At 36.2% G+C, this 16,731-nt stretch overlaps 1 protein-coding gene across 1 annotated transcript in view; it reads right to left on the bottom strand.

Moving 5' to 3' along the window:
* The window catches only part of LOC131065747 (phosphatidylinositol 4-kinase beta 2), a 63,076-nt gene that overhangs the window by 28,729 nt on the left and 17,616 nt on the right, over nucleotides 1-16,731 (bottom strand). The window contains exons 4-5 of the mRNA XM_058000370.2: nucleotides 6,268-6,400; nucleotides 5,537-6,065 (exon numbers count right to left, since the gene is read on the bottom strand). Of these exons, the coding sequence (XP_057856353.2) occupies nucleotides 5,537-6,065; nucleotides 6,268-6,400 (662 nt within the window). The remainder of the gene's footprint in view (nucleotides 1-5,536; nucleotides 6,066-6,267; nucleotides 6,401-16,731) is intronic.

Below are 16,731 nucleotides of genomic sequence, written 5' to 3'. Positions count from 1 at the left end.
CTTATGTGCATCACACAACTTTTCAATGGCCCTATGTAACACTTAATGAAAAAAGAAAATAAGCAGACATGCAAATCACGGAAAGTGCGAATATATAGAGAAAATAATAGCTACTAAAAAAAGCACAGAGATAAGTAATATTCAAGCTTCAATACACTCCATACAAATATTCATATCAGAAATGGGATGTGATCTATGATATGCTGCTTAGCCACCTCTGACAAATGTACCGTCAATGAAGGAATAAAAAGAAAAGTTCCTTACAAGAAAAGCAAAGAAAAAGGCTCTATTTATATATACGAAATAGATTGCCAACTTAAACTCACCAATCAGATCAGATCACTTTAGGATAATATGTGAAACCTTCCCCTTTTGACTCATGCAGATTTTGAGAAAAAAAAAAAACGTTATGATTTGAGGACCTACTCTCACTATTAAGAGGAAGTATTCAAGCACAGTTCAAAAACACGGAGATACTTGCCAACTCATGGTACAAACAAATCCATAAGGCCCAATGGGTCAATGGGTCACTCTCCAGAAAACTTGGTGACAAGCTTCAGGAATGTACTCATCAGGTAACTCACAAGTTCCTGCAAGTAGGTGTAGAAAACTAATCTGCCAGCAGAAAAAACCAAGCAGCAGGCAAAAAACACAAAAAAAATCATTTTTTGTCATTTTCTAATTTATGCTATTGTGCCTTTGACTCTTTACCAACAATGCATCAATGGTTGGTTAAAAGTGATAAATTGTGAAAAGTGGCATGTGCCATGAAGGTCCCTGCGGCCTCAAAGGCTTTAATTTGGGCTTAGTGATGGCAACTCCACCCCTCAATGCCACCATGTATCACCAAGGAACACATCAAGTGGGCTGCTCCTCAAGCCCACTAGGTGGTACTTTCCCCAAATCCTTGCTCTTTTTTTTAATTTTAAACCATTTTTGGCTGCACAGAAGCAGCATTTTCTACCTTTATTTGGTTTGAAATAAATAAGTGAACATTTTTTCCTTATTTTTATGATATTCCACTTTATGGTAGTTTATCGATTTTTCCCAACTAAATCCTAATTAATCAAAGTCCATTTAAACCTATGCTCCCCAAGTTCCCCGAACAAGGATAGTAGGGGATAGGGAGACCTGTTTTAGGCATAGATTCATTTGGGACCATTTTATATGGGATGACTATTAAAAAAAGGAAGAAATTATAGGACATTGATAAAGCATTCATCATAGACGTTATATAACCTTAGTACATAACATTAAACTTGAATTAAGAATTCACAAACAAATTAACAAAATTTGAATACTTTCAGTGTCAATCTGCATATATATTATATAAGAATGACAAGAAATGCCCAAAAGCTACAAATTTCAACTCCAAAATGTCAAAATGTAGAAAATATATAGCTGTCCCTAATTAGCATCAACCTCAAATAGGTCAGCATCCAAATCATATTCTAAGTCCGAATCACTACCACTATGAGGGGCCACCTCATGCAATGGAACCCCAACCAATCCCTCCTTCACTTCCTCATCAACCTATATAGCATCTTCAAAATCAACATCCCAACATTAAGCTTATGTTTGACAATACTCAAGGGTCTATTGATGTTGTAACCATCAAACACCATATACGGCCACCAACTTCTCTGATCATCTAGAGGTAACATTGTTTGTCTTGACTAACTAGATGAAGCTATATGTAGACTAATTCCTCTTTGCAGTAGAGGAACTAGCAACCTATGAAAGGAGGCATGTGGCAAGTATCCTCAACTCTGGTGCATCCTTTCCATGTCACATCCAGCATCCAAAAGAGACAATTTAAATTAATCTAAATTCATCCTCACCTCTGGTTTGCTAAAGGTTGGACCACAAAGACTAACAAAGACAAACCACTGTGCGTGAAGTAAAGAAGATTCCTCATTAGAATAGATTTTTCAAAGGGCCTTCATGAGCCCTTATTTTACCTCTTCATCATGTTATGGAAGCATACTTCCAAGCCTAGCTACATACCATATGGGATTTAGAGCATAAGCTGCCATATGAAGTGGAGAATCATAGTGTTCCACCACTGCATCACAATAGGCTTAATATGCTCCTCATAAAATTCCAAAGTAGGATCCCTACTATAATTGGTTTGATTCATCTACCCAAGCATGCTATCAAAGGTCTCATAAATCTCTCCAATGCTAGTAAAGTCTATATCAACATATATTTAATATTATGACTTGCACAACAGGTTCAATGGAGCAAAGATATCTGCAAATACAAACAAGTTACAAAAAATAAAATTTCATAAACAACTAAAAATTTAAGACTCAAATGATAGTGAATGCTATATGAAAATAATTTACAACTTAGAAACATTAAAAAATAATGAAACTAGCAATTTCTTAGCTCGTTTTGGACCACCAATCATCATCAAGGATCTTTTGTTTCACATTTCTTACTTCAGGTGTGTTTGCCTCTAACCATCTACCCTATTCTAAATTAACCACCATTTATCGTAGGGGCTTGTGCACCTCAAACAACCTCTCTAACAAAATGAGGTAATTAGTATAGCTTGTATCAATGGGCTCGAGGTTCTTAACAATGCAAGTGAAGTGTGGTTGTTGCAAATGAACATTCTATATATCTCCAACTTCTACCACCACTACCTTCACCCAATATATCTTACCAATGTTCTTCAATGTGTTGTTCAATGCATGAACACTACATTAGGTCCAAAACATGTGCTTGTAAGCATCCTCTGGTGTCATGCCAACTAATTTACATATACAAGCTGAATCAGTCACCACTTGAATAACATTAGAGGTTCCAGTCTCTTCTATGGAATCCTTCAAAACCTGAAATTGGAAGTTTGCATGCTTCCTCTTGAGTCTTCCTTGAACAATCAATAGCTCTAAAATTTAAAAGCCAATTGAACATGTGACAATGATATTAATAAGTGGCCAATGTTTGATATCGGTCCACCCATTCATGATGATGGGGCAGCAACCTCTTATCCAAGTTTGTCTCATTTCTTCCATCAACACACTCACCTTACAATATTCTCTATCAAGGACCAACAAAAATCACATCTTTGAACATTTGTTTGAAATAGGGAGAACGTGCAACATGAAATGGTACAGCATGAACATAAGAAAATTTAGCCATGGAAGACTTGGCCACCTATCGTATCAAACAGCCCTACAACACTAGTAGCTCTTTTCTTTCCCTTGGTAGAGATGAAACCCTCTCCCCTTTTAATTCCAACATCTATGGTTTCAGTAGGCAATGACAGACTATTTTGCATACTCTCCATTGGAATTCCCTTCTTTCTTGGCTCACCTAGTTACCTCAGCCTTCTCAACTAAAGTTATAGCCTCTTAACATCTTATCCCTAATCCACTTGTGCACAAAAGATGAGAATCAATTCTCATATGGCTACCCCTCTTGTCTTTCTTGCACAAATGACATAGCCATACTCTACACCACCCCCCCCCCTGCAAATCGTAAGAAAGGTTTTTGGGTGTTAAATGGGTCTTTTGCATAGTAGTTAATAAGTTCAAAAGAACATTAGATTGGACTACTTGAACTTGCAGTCCCTGTTACACTCCCACTCCGAAAAGAATCCCCTATGGAAGCAATACTTCTATGACCTTTAGTCCTTTGTTGCATCTCAACTTCAATCTCTTCACTCTCACTACTCCCACTGCTACTCATTGTTTCTTTTATTTAAGAATTTAAAACACAGATGCAAGTACAAATATAAAAAATAAATAAACAAAAAACCCTTGCTATATGTTTGGAACTTCCAAATAAAAAAAGGCAATGATTTTGAACAATGCATAATAGATGGTAAACTTACGCCGAATGACATGGATTTGATGCTATATTGCCTTCTCTCCACTTGTATTCTCTTCACAATATTGCTCCTTCTCTCTCCTCTACTTCACAAGTTGGAAAATGTTACAAATGAGTTGTTTTTTGTTTTTAGTTATATTGAGTATTTCTCTTAGGTTTGAGTTAATTTTAAGGGGGTGTGGGGTTCCTTGTGGGCCCACCCATCCTTTTTCTAAATCAAAATTGTGGTTTTTTTGACAAAAAAAGCACCCAAAAAGAGTTGAGGCCATTGGGTGCTATCCATCCTAAAGGCGGTCAATGTCCCCTAGCCAGCCCCTGCCATACTCAGGCATCCCTTCGAAAGTTTTTGATGTATCTAGGAAATTTCCTAAATTTTGAAAAAAAGGGAATGGGGTAGGGATGTTTCCTACCCGTCCCCAGCATCGCTTGGAGCATAGATTTAAACTTTTGGTCTTTCCAGTCCATCTTGAATCCAAGTAATGCTCCTATCATCAAAACTGACTTAATTTTTCTCTAGATTCATTCTTTATACTTCTTTCTCACACACTACTTAAGTTTATTTTACAAATTACTAAGTTTATTTTACAAATTCATGTATTTTTTTATATGCCAATATTTGTGGAGTCCTGAGCCCAAGTCAAACTTTAAGCTTCCCAATGATGAACTGAGAAAAAATATTGTGTATACAATCAGAAATTTAGCAGCTGGAACCGATCAACCACGAAGAAGCCTTAGCAGCAATTCTTGGTCTTGAAAGATAAGATAAGGATCTTTCATGTCATTGAAAAATTGATTCCCAACACAACAAGACACATTAATAATCACTAATAGAAATATATATAAAAAAAAAGTAAATAATTAAATTTTAATTAAAAGAAATAAAAATAAAAATGGACACCTCAGCCTGCAACAAGACATCATAAAGCTATTCCCTTACGTTGTTGGGCAGGGACAGACTTAAGAGCATAGCAGTAATCTGACTATAGAATTCAAGATTGATGACAACACCCTGCAAGATAATTTTATGTTGCAGGCATGGGGAGAATTATCCAAAAATTTGATGGTTCTCATGAGCAAAAGTAACTTAAGGTACTACAATCAAAAGAAACTAAGACTACTGACTTGTATATGATAACCACATACATTAAACAAACTACTAGTTAATCTATTAGGTAATTATAGGTTGTCAATGTAAAGGGCAATATAAAAGCTACACCATCACACAAAAATGGGTGACAAACAGAGGCGGGGGTAGAATTCCCCATTCATATTGTTGAACATGGACAGATTAGGAGCTAGCAGTAGTCTGACTATAGAATTCAAGATTGACGACAACATCCTGAAAGATAGATTTTATGTTGCAGGCAAGGGGAGAAGTCTCTAAAAATTGAATGGTTGTCAAGAGCAAAAGTAACTTAAAGGGACTGCAATCAAAAGAACTAAGATTATTGACTTGAATATGGTAACCACATACAATTAAACAACCTATTAGTCAAATATAGGTAAGTATAGGTTGCCAATGTAAGGGCAATATAAAAGCACCGTGACAAAAAGTTGGATGACAAACAGAGGTGGAGGTCAAATTCCAAGCCTCACTGCAATTGGAATAAATATTGCCTGATAATCAAATCTACATTTGACAATGAACAACAAATAATAGAATTGAATTCTTTCTTCTTTCCACTTACACGCCCACCTTTACTTCAGCCATAGCAATTGTACTTGGTACACGGCGATGGTCCTTTCTTCCTGCTATCTCTTGATCTTCTACATCTTCCATATTCAGACCAGGAACTGCAGTCAAAGTAACTGTAATCCATTCTTCCACACCTTGATCAACAATGCCTGTATCTCCCAACTTGTATCCATCTTTCGTCATATTGCTTTCACTGTCCTTATTAAGATCGGTAATTGTAGGATTTTCAAGTGTGCTTCCAGGTTTGTTATTCTCTAGATAACCTTGAACATCATGACTTTGTTGATTAACAGAAAGGCTGACATGTACAAATTTCACTTTTGTCTCCCATAAATTTGTCATTGCTTGATCAATGGCTTGGGAAGCTGATCTCAACATCTGATCAGTACTGTTGCGATGCACATCCTGTTGATTCCACAGTGGAAAAGCCCAGGGGGGAGGGCGTTGCAAGTGCACATCTCCATTTGCTAATGGAATTCCACCACGGGAAAGCTTATGAGATGAACTGTCCTTGTTTTCTGACGTCAAGCTGCAAGCCACAGAAATGGTATTCTGGAGTCAAATGATTTAGCACCACATAGCAACTTTATTAAATGAGATAATTGTTTGCCTATAGCTTTGCTACTTAAAACCCCATTTGTTGTATGATAATATCATATTATAAGAATTCAAGTACAACTGATCACAAATTCTCAGATAAAACTATGGCATTATTAGTTTGCAGTACATACTTTTGGTTTTCTCCCCTTAGAACCTCAACACAAATCAAGTAAGGTGCCTTTTCTCTGGAGTTTAAGAGAACAGCTTCATCTTCTGGGATGTGAACCACACGGTACAAACCTTTTCCCATTGGAAAACAGACACCTGTCATTTAAAACATGTTACATAGTGTGATCTGATCACTCATCTTAGTTACCTATGCATATAAAACTTTTCCAACATGTGAAAACAGATTAGTTAAGATCACATCATGTCTGCCTCAAATTTTTCAAAACAGAAACTGCCAAATGTATTATTGCCATAGAATTAAAACAAACTAACTGTAACCTTAGGCAGCTCCAACAGGCAAAATATTAAAAGGAATACAAGAAACAAAATCAAGAAATAGAAGACCTAGCAAATAATAATAGATAACCCCTATGGCATAAGCTTCAGCATTTTGTTTACCTTTTAAGCTTTACCAGAACATATGTAGTAACTAGGAGTGAAAAAAGTAACAATAGTAGTCACTTATTACCAAAGTCATATGTACATTGTCTTAACTTTGACATGCGAGTTCAAGATTGTGAAAAGACAAGAATTTAAACATCCACACTGGTGGCAAAGCACCTCCAAAATAAATATGAAAAGGAAAGAAAGCTGTAAGGAAATACCTTGATTCTTTGCCTAACCACAACTAATAATGTTATTTGATTTCCATCAACCTTCCTATGTGAAGATTGGATTAACTAACATTTCTCTATACAAAGCTTTGTTCAACAATGATTGTGCATTGCTGTTTAAGTTTGTCAGTGGGTTTTTTTTCACATTGCACTTAGGGGAATAGCTGTGCTCTACACAATATTCATAATAGATCAAATTAAATACATTTTCTGTTTAAAACAACTTCACAAGCTAGTTCATAGAGATAGCATAACTGACATTCTTCATTGGTTTAAATAAATACATTCCGAAGTGAGGCTGTTATGCAGGAGCACATCCACTCTTTTAGCGAAAAAGAAAAGTCATTGAAAACTAAAAAACAATATAGCCCATTTCAGGTAAAATTCAGAAAATCGATTTAATTCAGCAAGACTACTTGCACATCTTTTCCTTTCTTGCTGCTACTTATTGTTTCCAACATTTGTTGACTGCTAACACCCTTCACTGCTCAACATTTCCCTTCATCCAGTGATGACGTCAGGTCCCTTTATGTTACCAATGCTTGTGGTATAGCATTAAGTTGTATATCTTATATGGATTCAATGTATCTTGTATTTAAAGCCTACACATGTAAATGTGCAATTACATGTATAAGTCACCTTTCATCATGTTGAGCATAGTTTATAAACCTAATGAATTGTGCTCCCCTAACTCATGAGAGCTTGTGGGTTGAAGCAGCTTGGCAGGTAACTCACTACAAAAAATTTGGCGAGAAATTGCCAAATAAGCTGGCAAAAACTCTCAAGCCCAAATCAAAACCTCAGCCAGCAACTAAAAAGATCAGTCTACCTCAAAAAAAACATTCATTTTGATCATTTTATGCATCATTTTTCTCAAGCATTCAAGATTTTCAACATATTGGAGCATTGTACATTTGTTTGCAGGAGATTGAGAAGGAACATCGATCAAATTTAGTGAACTTATCAATTGCATTTGACATGTAAAACTTTTATGGTTTTTTTGTTCCTTCATTCTAAATTTCTAGTGCTAAGGTTTAGTTATTTATTATTTTATTTCTGCTTATATGTTAGTTTATAGTAGCTACTATGCCAAGAATGGTAATCTGAAATTATTATGGATTGTATATGAGAAAGAGGCATAAATCACCTCAAATATCACCTTGCATGGATCAGTTGTCAAAACGTTCTAGTATGTGATGCAACGTCTCAAGAGGCTGAGGGAGAGATGAAAGCTCTTCCTGCATCTTTTGATCAAAACAAAGGAAAGCAAAGGCATTGCAACTATCATCAGTTCTACAAGGTCAAAGGAAAATATAGGGGGCTGCTTCTTCCATTGAGCCGCAGATACAAGGATTAGACAGTCCAAGCAGTTATAGTTCCAATTTTTTTGTTTCTGTAACACTACTGGTGTGCAACATTCATTACAAGGTAGTGCATGGAATCAAAAAATGCAGCTTGAGGCCAAGTTGGCATGTACCAATTTTTGGTACTACAACAACTATAACTAGTAAAGGGTTCAAGGGACCAAGCCCTCATGTAAAGAATGGGCGTTTATTCGAGGATATAGTAAAAAACACATACCTGCAAGTAGATGAACAAAAAAAAAACAATTGGAAAAAGAAGGGTTGTAGCATCTTATCTAAGGGGTGCATGACTGGTAGGAACTACACCTTTATCAACTTCCTATTGGCTTCAAGAGGATAATTAGTGTTCTTGCAACCAGTTGATGCCTCTGACAAAAATAAAAAATGTAGACCTTGTACAACTTGTTGGATGAGCTGGTCATGGAGGTGGAAATGGAGAATGTTGTGTAGATAGTGACAAACAATGCGGCTGCATATGTGACAGCATGTAGATTTCTGAAGGGGAGGCACCCTACCCTATGTTGAAGCCCTTAATCCACCCACTGCATGAAATGAAATGAAGGGTTTTAATAACATCCACGAGGCCAAAGCAGCCTATGGAACCCATGAACAGCACATGCCCCAAAAAATCAGGGCACCGAGAGCTTAATCCATATGTAACCTCTTCTCAAGATCTTCTCTTCTGTAGTGAATTTTGATCAACATATTTGCTGTTTTTTCGAGTTTTGTTTCTTCAAACAAAGTGTTTAAATTGTCCATTTTCAAAGTATCTTCATAAATGGCTCAAATGTCACTATATGTCGGACATTCCATAACAAAATGTCACTCCGTCTCTACTGCTCGTGTTGCAAAATAAGCACATCCTCTTTTCCCACTCTTCTTTAGGCATCAACCATCTAACTATTTCACACCTCAAGTGATTAGAACTAGTTCTTAACTGAGCCATTAGCATTTTTGCTTTCCATTTAATATTTGCTCTTCTGTAGGCTTTTTCTTCATGATCTCCTGTGGGGTTGAATTTTGTGATATAATAGACTTTTTTATGTCCATCTTGTTTTGTCTATAACTTGCTCCTGAATTTTTCCTTCACAAATTTTTTTATTTCTTCATTGGTGTTTGGGCATTCTTGTATACTTATGTCCCATTTTTTCATCCATTTGTCATTTTGTTTCATCCATGTGTTCTTCTTTCTATCTAGTCTTTCCTCCATAATCAACTTAGGCCAACCATGTTTTTCCATATTTTGAGTCTTTTTTAAATAACTTACCAAACAAACAATCACTAAAGCTTCCAAGGGATAGGTGCCAGTTTTTGCCAATAGCATCTCATATGGAACAGCAGTTTTAATTTTAAAACTAGTTATGATTAGATGTTTTTGAATTCTTTCCAGTTGTCTTCATTTCTGGTCTAACATACTGCTGCCCCAAATTTCACATCCGTATAGAATCACTGGAGTGACTAGGAAACCAAAAAGCATTCTATTGCTTTTCCAATCCCAAAGTTCTGCATTTCTACACCTATTTTGTAGCAAGGACAATGCTTTCTATCCACCTTGAATTCTTTTTGCTCTACATGTTTCCCAGCTAAGCTTGTTGTGAAAATCGAGTCCAAGATATTTGTACTTGTTCACCACTTCCAACAAGCACCTTAAAAAAAAAATTATTTTGTGTCTTTTTATTTCTTCTCAAAGAGAAGATCATAACTTTGGTCTTGCTAATATTCACTCGCATCCCTACTTCCTAACAAAAGCCTTCGAGCGACTTCAAGTGTTCTCTCAAACCCTTTGTAGATTTAGCAACTAAGATGAGATCATCTGCATATAGAAGTAACTTTATTACATAATTAGCCAACCGGACTCCTTCTCTTCTAGTATTGTTTAGCCATTCTTTTAACTTATCAATATATAACCCAAACAACGTTGGGGAAAGCAGGCAACCTTGTTTGACACCAATATCGCTGCCAAGACATTCTGACATTCCATCTGAGGTTCTGATTTTAGCTTTGACCTGCTCATATAGCCTTTGTACTGCAGCCCTAAGCACATTTGGAACTCCCAATTTTTCCATCCTATTCCATAGTTTGTCCTGTGGTACCGTATCAAAGGCTTTTCTAAAGTCTACAAAGCAGCAAAGAGCCTCGCCCCTTGAGTATTCCATATTTTTTCAACCAAGAATCTGAGTGTAACACCATGGTCTATAGTAGAATGTTTTAATCTAAAACCAGCCTGTCCTTTGGCTCTTTTCCCTCTTATTTCTGCCCAGCTACTAATCCTGCGTTCAATCATGCTTCCAAACAACTTCCCAAGAAGGGGGTTGACCATAATAGTGCGGTAATTTGATGGATTGTTTATATCACCGCTTTTGTGAAGAGGGATCACGACACTGGTTGTCCAATTTTCCGAGAAACCCTTGACATTGTTCAAGATGCAATTGAAATGAGGTGCAAGGATCTCAATGCCCCATTCTAGATATTCTGCTTGCAGCCCATCTATGTCCCATGCCTTTCCCTCTACAAGCCTCCTTATGCCCTGTTTGATATCTTCAATGGTAATAAGTTCAGTATTGACATTGATTACAGGGGGGGGTTCCTATTTATCTTGGCCACGCTCATATAACAACTTTGCATATTCAAGCCATTGACATCCCGTGATACTGTTTTCTCTTTTGTTGTATTGACCTTCTCCTTCACAATATTGGGAAACTTGAGTGAAGAAAGTGGTGGACAATGCAAGGAATGTGACAAAATACATCTGCAAATACATGTGGGTCATGAATCTCATGAAAGAGCACAAGAACAACAAGGAGCTTGTATAGTCCCATACTCCCATGTCTTAAGTGCATGTTTGTGACCACTAGATGGTTAAGGTATCCCTACTCCAAAAACACCTAAGTGGACAGGGTTGTGAAAACCATTTTTTATGATACGTTTGCAATGAACATGGAGGAGATAGTCAAAGTAAGTTTTCAGTCAAATAAAAAAGTTTTTTTTTCAATTTTATGATGCTACAATTTTTTGATCTTGTAAACTTATAATACTTTAATTTGTTGATTTTTTTTACTTTTGATTTCATTTTTAAACACTCTCTTGTTTAAATTGTCAATGGTTGATGGGTGGGGATTAAAACCCCATGGGGTATGTCTATTGAGGTCATGGATAAGGCCAAAGCGGTGAGTCAGTATGTATGGGTCAACTATAAACAAATATGAACCCACCTAGTGTATCATCGATGGGATGTGGAATCAACAAGTCCATCAGCATAATATTCATGTTGTTGCCTACTACTTGAACACTGTTTTTTTTTCTTCATTTCATTCAAAGTAGATGAGGAGGTTATGGATGGCCTCAACATGTGTATGGTGAGAATGGTCCCAATGAAAGACATCATACATGACGAGTTACAAATTTTTAAGGGCACTAATGGGAGGTTGTTTTCTTCACCTCTATGCATTCAAAGAAGAGCCAATCTACAGCCAAATCAAATAACATATATATTGAATTTTAGTTTATTATTTTATTTGCTAAGTTTACTAAAATTCTTGCATAGTTGTATGTTGTCCATGCAGATTTGCAGTAAGAAGATTTTGGTGCAACAACACCTAATCTTCAAAAACTTTCCATCTGCATTTTGTCCCAACCATGTAACACTTTGAAGTATTTTTTAAACAATTCAAACAAAAAAGCACAACAGGTGCGCACTCAAACGCACGACAGGTGCACTCAAACGAACTTGAATGACCTTGTTTTGTATGGTACAACCTTTAGTTGCATGGAAATAAGGCAGAGGGGCAAAAAACATGAAACACTTGACCTCAATAACATCAACCCATACTCAACTTGGGCTACTTAAGTTGTGGATCCAGTGTTTAGTGCTGATGATATAGCTGATTTGGAGAGAGGGACAGCAGATGTAGCAGCATACGAGGATGCAAAAGGCAAGCCATCATTGGGAGGTTTATCAAATTCACATCATGATCATATGTGTGAAGCTCCTACTTAGGATGATAATACATCAAGAAGCCAATGGTTGATCATATAATAAGTTAAGTCTCGTTCAGGTGTTGCATGGATCTGATCTGATTGTCTTTGAATTCCTTGCAAACAAACATCATGGGTCCAATTTTGTTTCACTCAATTATTAATTCATTTAAACCCTCAAATTAGCCCCAAAATATTTTGGCTCGCTAAATGCTAGCGATAGGTCACATCACATGGCATGAATAATCAAGGGCCTAGCACAAAGCAAGATATCACATTCTCAATGGGGTTGTTTGAAACACCACTATGCTGTATTTCTATTGGGTATGCAAAGTATCCATAACAATCACCTACCTTGTGTTAGGCCATTAAAGCCTTAAAGGTCTAAGTTTGACTTTCTACCAAACCTTACTTGATGGTTTTGCTGAAATTTGCAAATTGTTTGACATTGAATGATGGTGTCAATAGTGACAATTTAGCATGTGTCAACAATGGCATCAAATGTGACTTGGCATAATATGATTAACACATGGCAATGTCTAATTCATTTATACCATTCTTACATCCTAAGGGTGAAATTCCAAAAGAATCCAAAAGTTTGGGTTGAAATGTTGACACGTGTCAAAGTATCATTACACCAATGGTTTTCTTATTTATAAATGTTTGCCTGGTCAACTGCCTTTCATCAATCCAATCACTATATCAGTCAATGCATGGTTATTAGGAGCAGTCCAGTCCACATAGTCAGTGCATAATCAACAATTCTGCACATAATGCAATCAACTATTTCCCATCATTTTCTAAACTTCTGTGGTTTTTGAATTTTTTCCATGTGGTTAGATTTGATAACCACTATCTTGTCATCTACAACTTTGCACGCTTGATCTTATAAAGGATATAGCTTTTGCCTATGGATTCTATAAGCATTGGAAAATTGGTTTTGAGCTCTTGGCAACTGTATACACTTTGTTAGTTGCAAAATTCATCTATAGACTTAATTTCTCTAAAGATGGAGTGTCATTTGGTGATCCTTGTGTTGTTAAGATACAATTATCAATCTTCACTTTCTTCTACTGAAATCTATAAGTCTTAGAGGTTTGTGTGAAATAGTGTGTGGGAATAAAAAGAAATCCCTTCTACAAAGGAAAAGAAGAATGAATTCTAGAAGAAGGTAGATGAGGTCGTTGGTATTGCATTAAGCCATGTTGCATCCAAGTTATGCTTTCATCTCAAGAAACCACAAACTCCTAAGGAGGTGTTAGACAAGTTGAAGCCTTTGTTTGGGAAAGCTAATTGGTGAATGGATTTCATGTTGAACCACAAGCCATCTATGCTTGATGCATTGTAATTTGGAGTATTGAGGACTATTTGTCTCATGTCACGAATCTATTTCAGTTGAAGCAAAGAAGCAAGGAATACAAGAAAAACAATAATGTGAATGAGATTGCTTATCTTTTAAAGCCGCCTTTTGATTGTTTCTCTCAATGTTCTTCTCTACCAAGATTGTTATGAGACAAGACAAAAAGATTATCTTTTAATGCCATGCATGACAAAATAACTTGCACAAAAGACAAACATAATAAAAATATGTTGTAAATAATTGACAATAATAAGCCACTTCGAGGGGGGCAAACATCCAAAAGTCTTCAATGAGAAAAAAATTCACAGTATGATGATTAACTATTTCTCACTACCTCCTACTTATAGGGGCACAATTTGAATATTCTAGTGTGCTACTCCCAATGAGGCTGATTTAGTATACAATAATTATATACCAACCATAGGTCGGCTACCCATATCAGAATAACTAAATGGGTTAAGAGCATAGCATGCCCCTCTTCAAGGAAGCATTGTCCTCAACACAAATTGACTATGGATGCTTTTATATGCCTTCATTTTCCCACATAGCAAAACAATAATGTGAAAGAGATTGTTATCTTTTAAAGCCACCTTTTGATTGTTTCTCTCAATGTTCTTCTCTACCAAGATTGTTATGAGACAAGACAAAAAGATTATCTTTTAATGCCATGCGTGACAAAATAACTTGCACAAAAGACAAACATAATAAAAATATGCTGTAAATAATTGACAATAATAAGCCACTTCGAGGAGGGCAAACATCCAAAAGTCTTCAACGAGAAAAAAATTCACAGTATGATGATTAACTATTTATCACTACCTCCTACTTATAGGGGCACAATTTGAATATTCTAGTGCTACTCCCAATGAGGCTGATTTAGTATACAATAATTATATACTAACCATAAGTCGGCTACCCATATCAGAATAACTAAATGGGTTAAGAGCATAGCATGCCCCTCTTCAGGAAAGCATTGTCCTCAACACAAATTGACTATGGATGCTTTTATATGCCTTCATTTTCCCACATAGCATCTTTGATAGGAAAATTCTTCCACTTGATCAAATACTCTATAATCGCCATCGACTACAACTACTTAGTGCATGTTTGAAGGATTCCCTCAAGTTCCACCATGATTCTCCACTTCGCATCAATATCTGATAACTCTAACAAGGTTGAAATTTTATGCCAATCAACCTATTGATTGATTTTATTTTGTGTCATTGCCTTGATCTCCCTAAGACTAGAGAGTACATGTAATGTCCCCTTCCTAATTAGCCAACAGTGTGAGCCATTAGCCTAGTCAATCAAGTTCCCTTAGACTAATGGGTAACGAAACAAGGAACCCTGAAGGCGTTCCACTTGGATAGGGGCATAATTTTATATTTTATGTGGTTCAAGACTTTATTTTTAAATAACATGAAGTCTTAAGTTTAAATGAAAATATTTCACTTATGTTATTTAATTATTATAAAGAAGTCATTTGAGGGTACCATCATCATAAGTTGTTTTTAAAAAAGGGGACACCTGGGGAGTCATGAGGTGACTTAATTGATAAATTAAAAATAAAAGAAACTTAAGGTGGCATCCAAGATGGGTAGTTATAAGGTGTTAATAATAAATTAAAAGGAGAAGACAAAAGGTGGCGTTTGGCCTAGGAGACATAAGGGTTTCAATAAAATATTAAAAAATAACCTGAATTCCTATCTATTTTGGGCGTTAGGATTAGGGAGGCATAAGGAGTTTTAATAAATTAAAAATAAAGTGATTTTGCCTCCAATTTGGACGTGGGAATTACCGTTGGAGGTGTGCCCTATTTAAGGCTTTTTGGGGGACTTTATTAATTCATCGAGGTTATTCATGTTTTGAGATTTTGACTGCAGCTTCTCTAGAGGCTTTCTTTGGGGTTGGTGAGGACGAAACCCCTACCTGATGACATCTTCTACGCTGTTAAAAGATAGGGTCTGGGAGATCTGATATTACTATTTTACAGGCAACTTGTGGATTCAACAGAATAAATAATTCATTCAATAAAAGGGTTGTTGCAGATTTGTAAAAACTGATTGGACAAGGTTTTGAAGGGTTTGATTATACCAATCTGGGTGGTTAGGGGCTGCAAACATCATTCCATCATTCCATTGGCATTTGGCACTCAGAATTGAAGGTGTGACACCCAGATCTGAGGATTTGCAAGTATTATTTTATTAAAGCAGTGTTTCACAGTCTACAACTTTTTGTAAGTATGTTTGGCTTTGATATGTAAGGGTTTTTAATGAACTAGGTTGCTGTTATATTGTAGAAAAATCCAATATTTTGATCAGCATCTAAATCTGGACCATTCTGCTCCTAAATTGCATGTTATTAGTGTTATTTTCAGAATTAGTATTTGCTGCAATTTATTATTGTTTCCAGCTGATCCATCAAAAAAAAAACCTTCTGCACCTTCTGTCTAGTCTGAAAGATCACACCAAAAAAAAAATTAACATAGTATCTAAAAAGAACAACAGTGGCAGCATACTACAGAACGTCTTGTTGGTGTTTAATGTGTTCTTCCAATATTTTAACCTTTTGGGGTACCTTTAAAGAAGAGGTGATGTATGATAAATGGTATTGTCGTACTAATTGAACAACGTGATAAATATCTTTTTTAGGAGGCAGTCCATTTGGCCTATCTCCCAAAAATGTTGAGTGCACGTCTATAATTTCTTGTGGACTAACTGATGTAGAACTCGTTGAGTGTTGCACTTCTAATGAAAACAATTGGTCCACTCCCTTGTTTGTCCCCTTATTAAGCATCTTTTACATTTGGTGAGAGCTTACTAGGTGTGGACACTATGCATGCAATCCCCTTATTTCAGATGTCAAAGTGAAAATGCATGATCTCCTAGAAGTTCATGTCAATTGTTCCAGGGTATTGAGCCATTGGACTCTCAAGACAATGTCTACTCTAGCTATTAGAATAGGAAACAAAGGTCAAACCGTCAATCTGCAATGTTGTCTTTCATGGTGAGTTTAATACCATGGCATTTCCCTAAACGGTTGTCTGTGCCGTCATCAACAATTGTAACATGAAATTTTAGAGTTGGGTAAACAAAATGATTCAATCACATTGCC

The sequence above is a fragment of the Cryptomeria japonica genome, chromosome 7, assembly GCF_030272615.1.
Source record: "Cryptomeria japonica chromosome 7, Sugi_1.0, whole genome shotgun sequence".
Lineage (NCBI taxonomy): Eukaryota > Viridiplantae > Streptophyta > Pinopsida > Cupressales > Cupressaceae > Cryptomeria > Cryptomeria japonica.
Note: the sequence above shows the minus strand (reverse complement) of the source record. Positions and strands in the feature narration are given on the sequence as shown.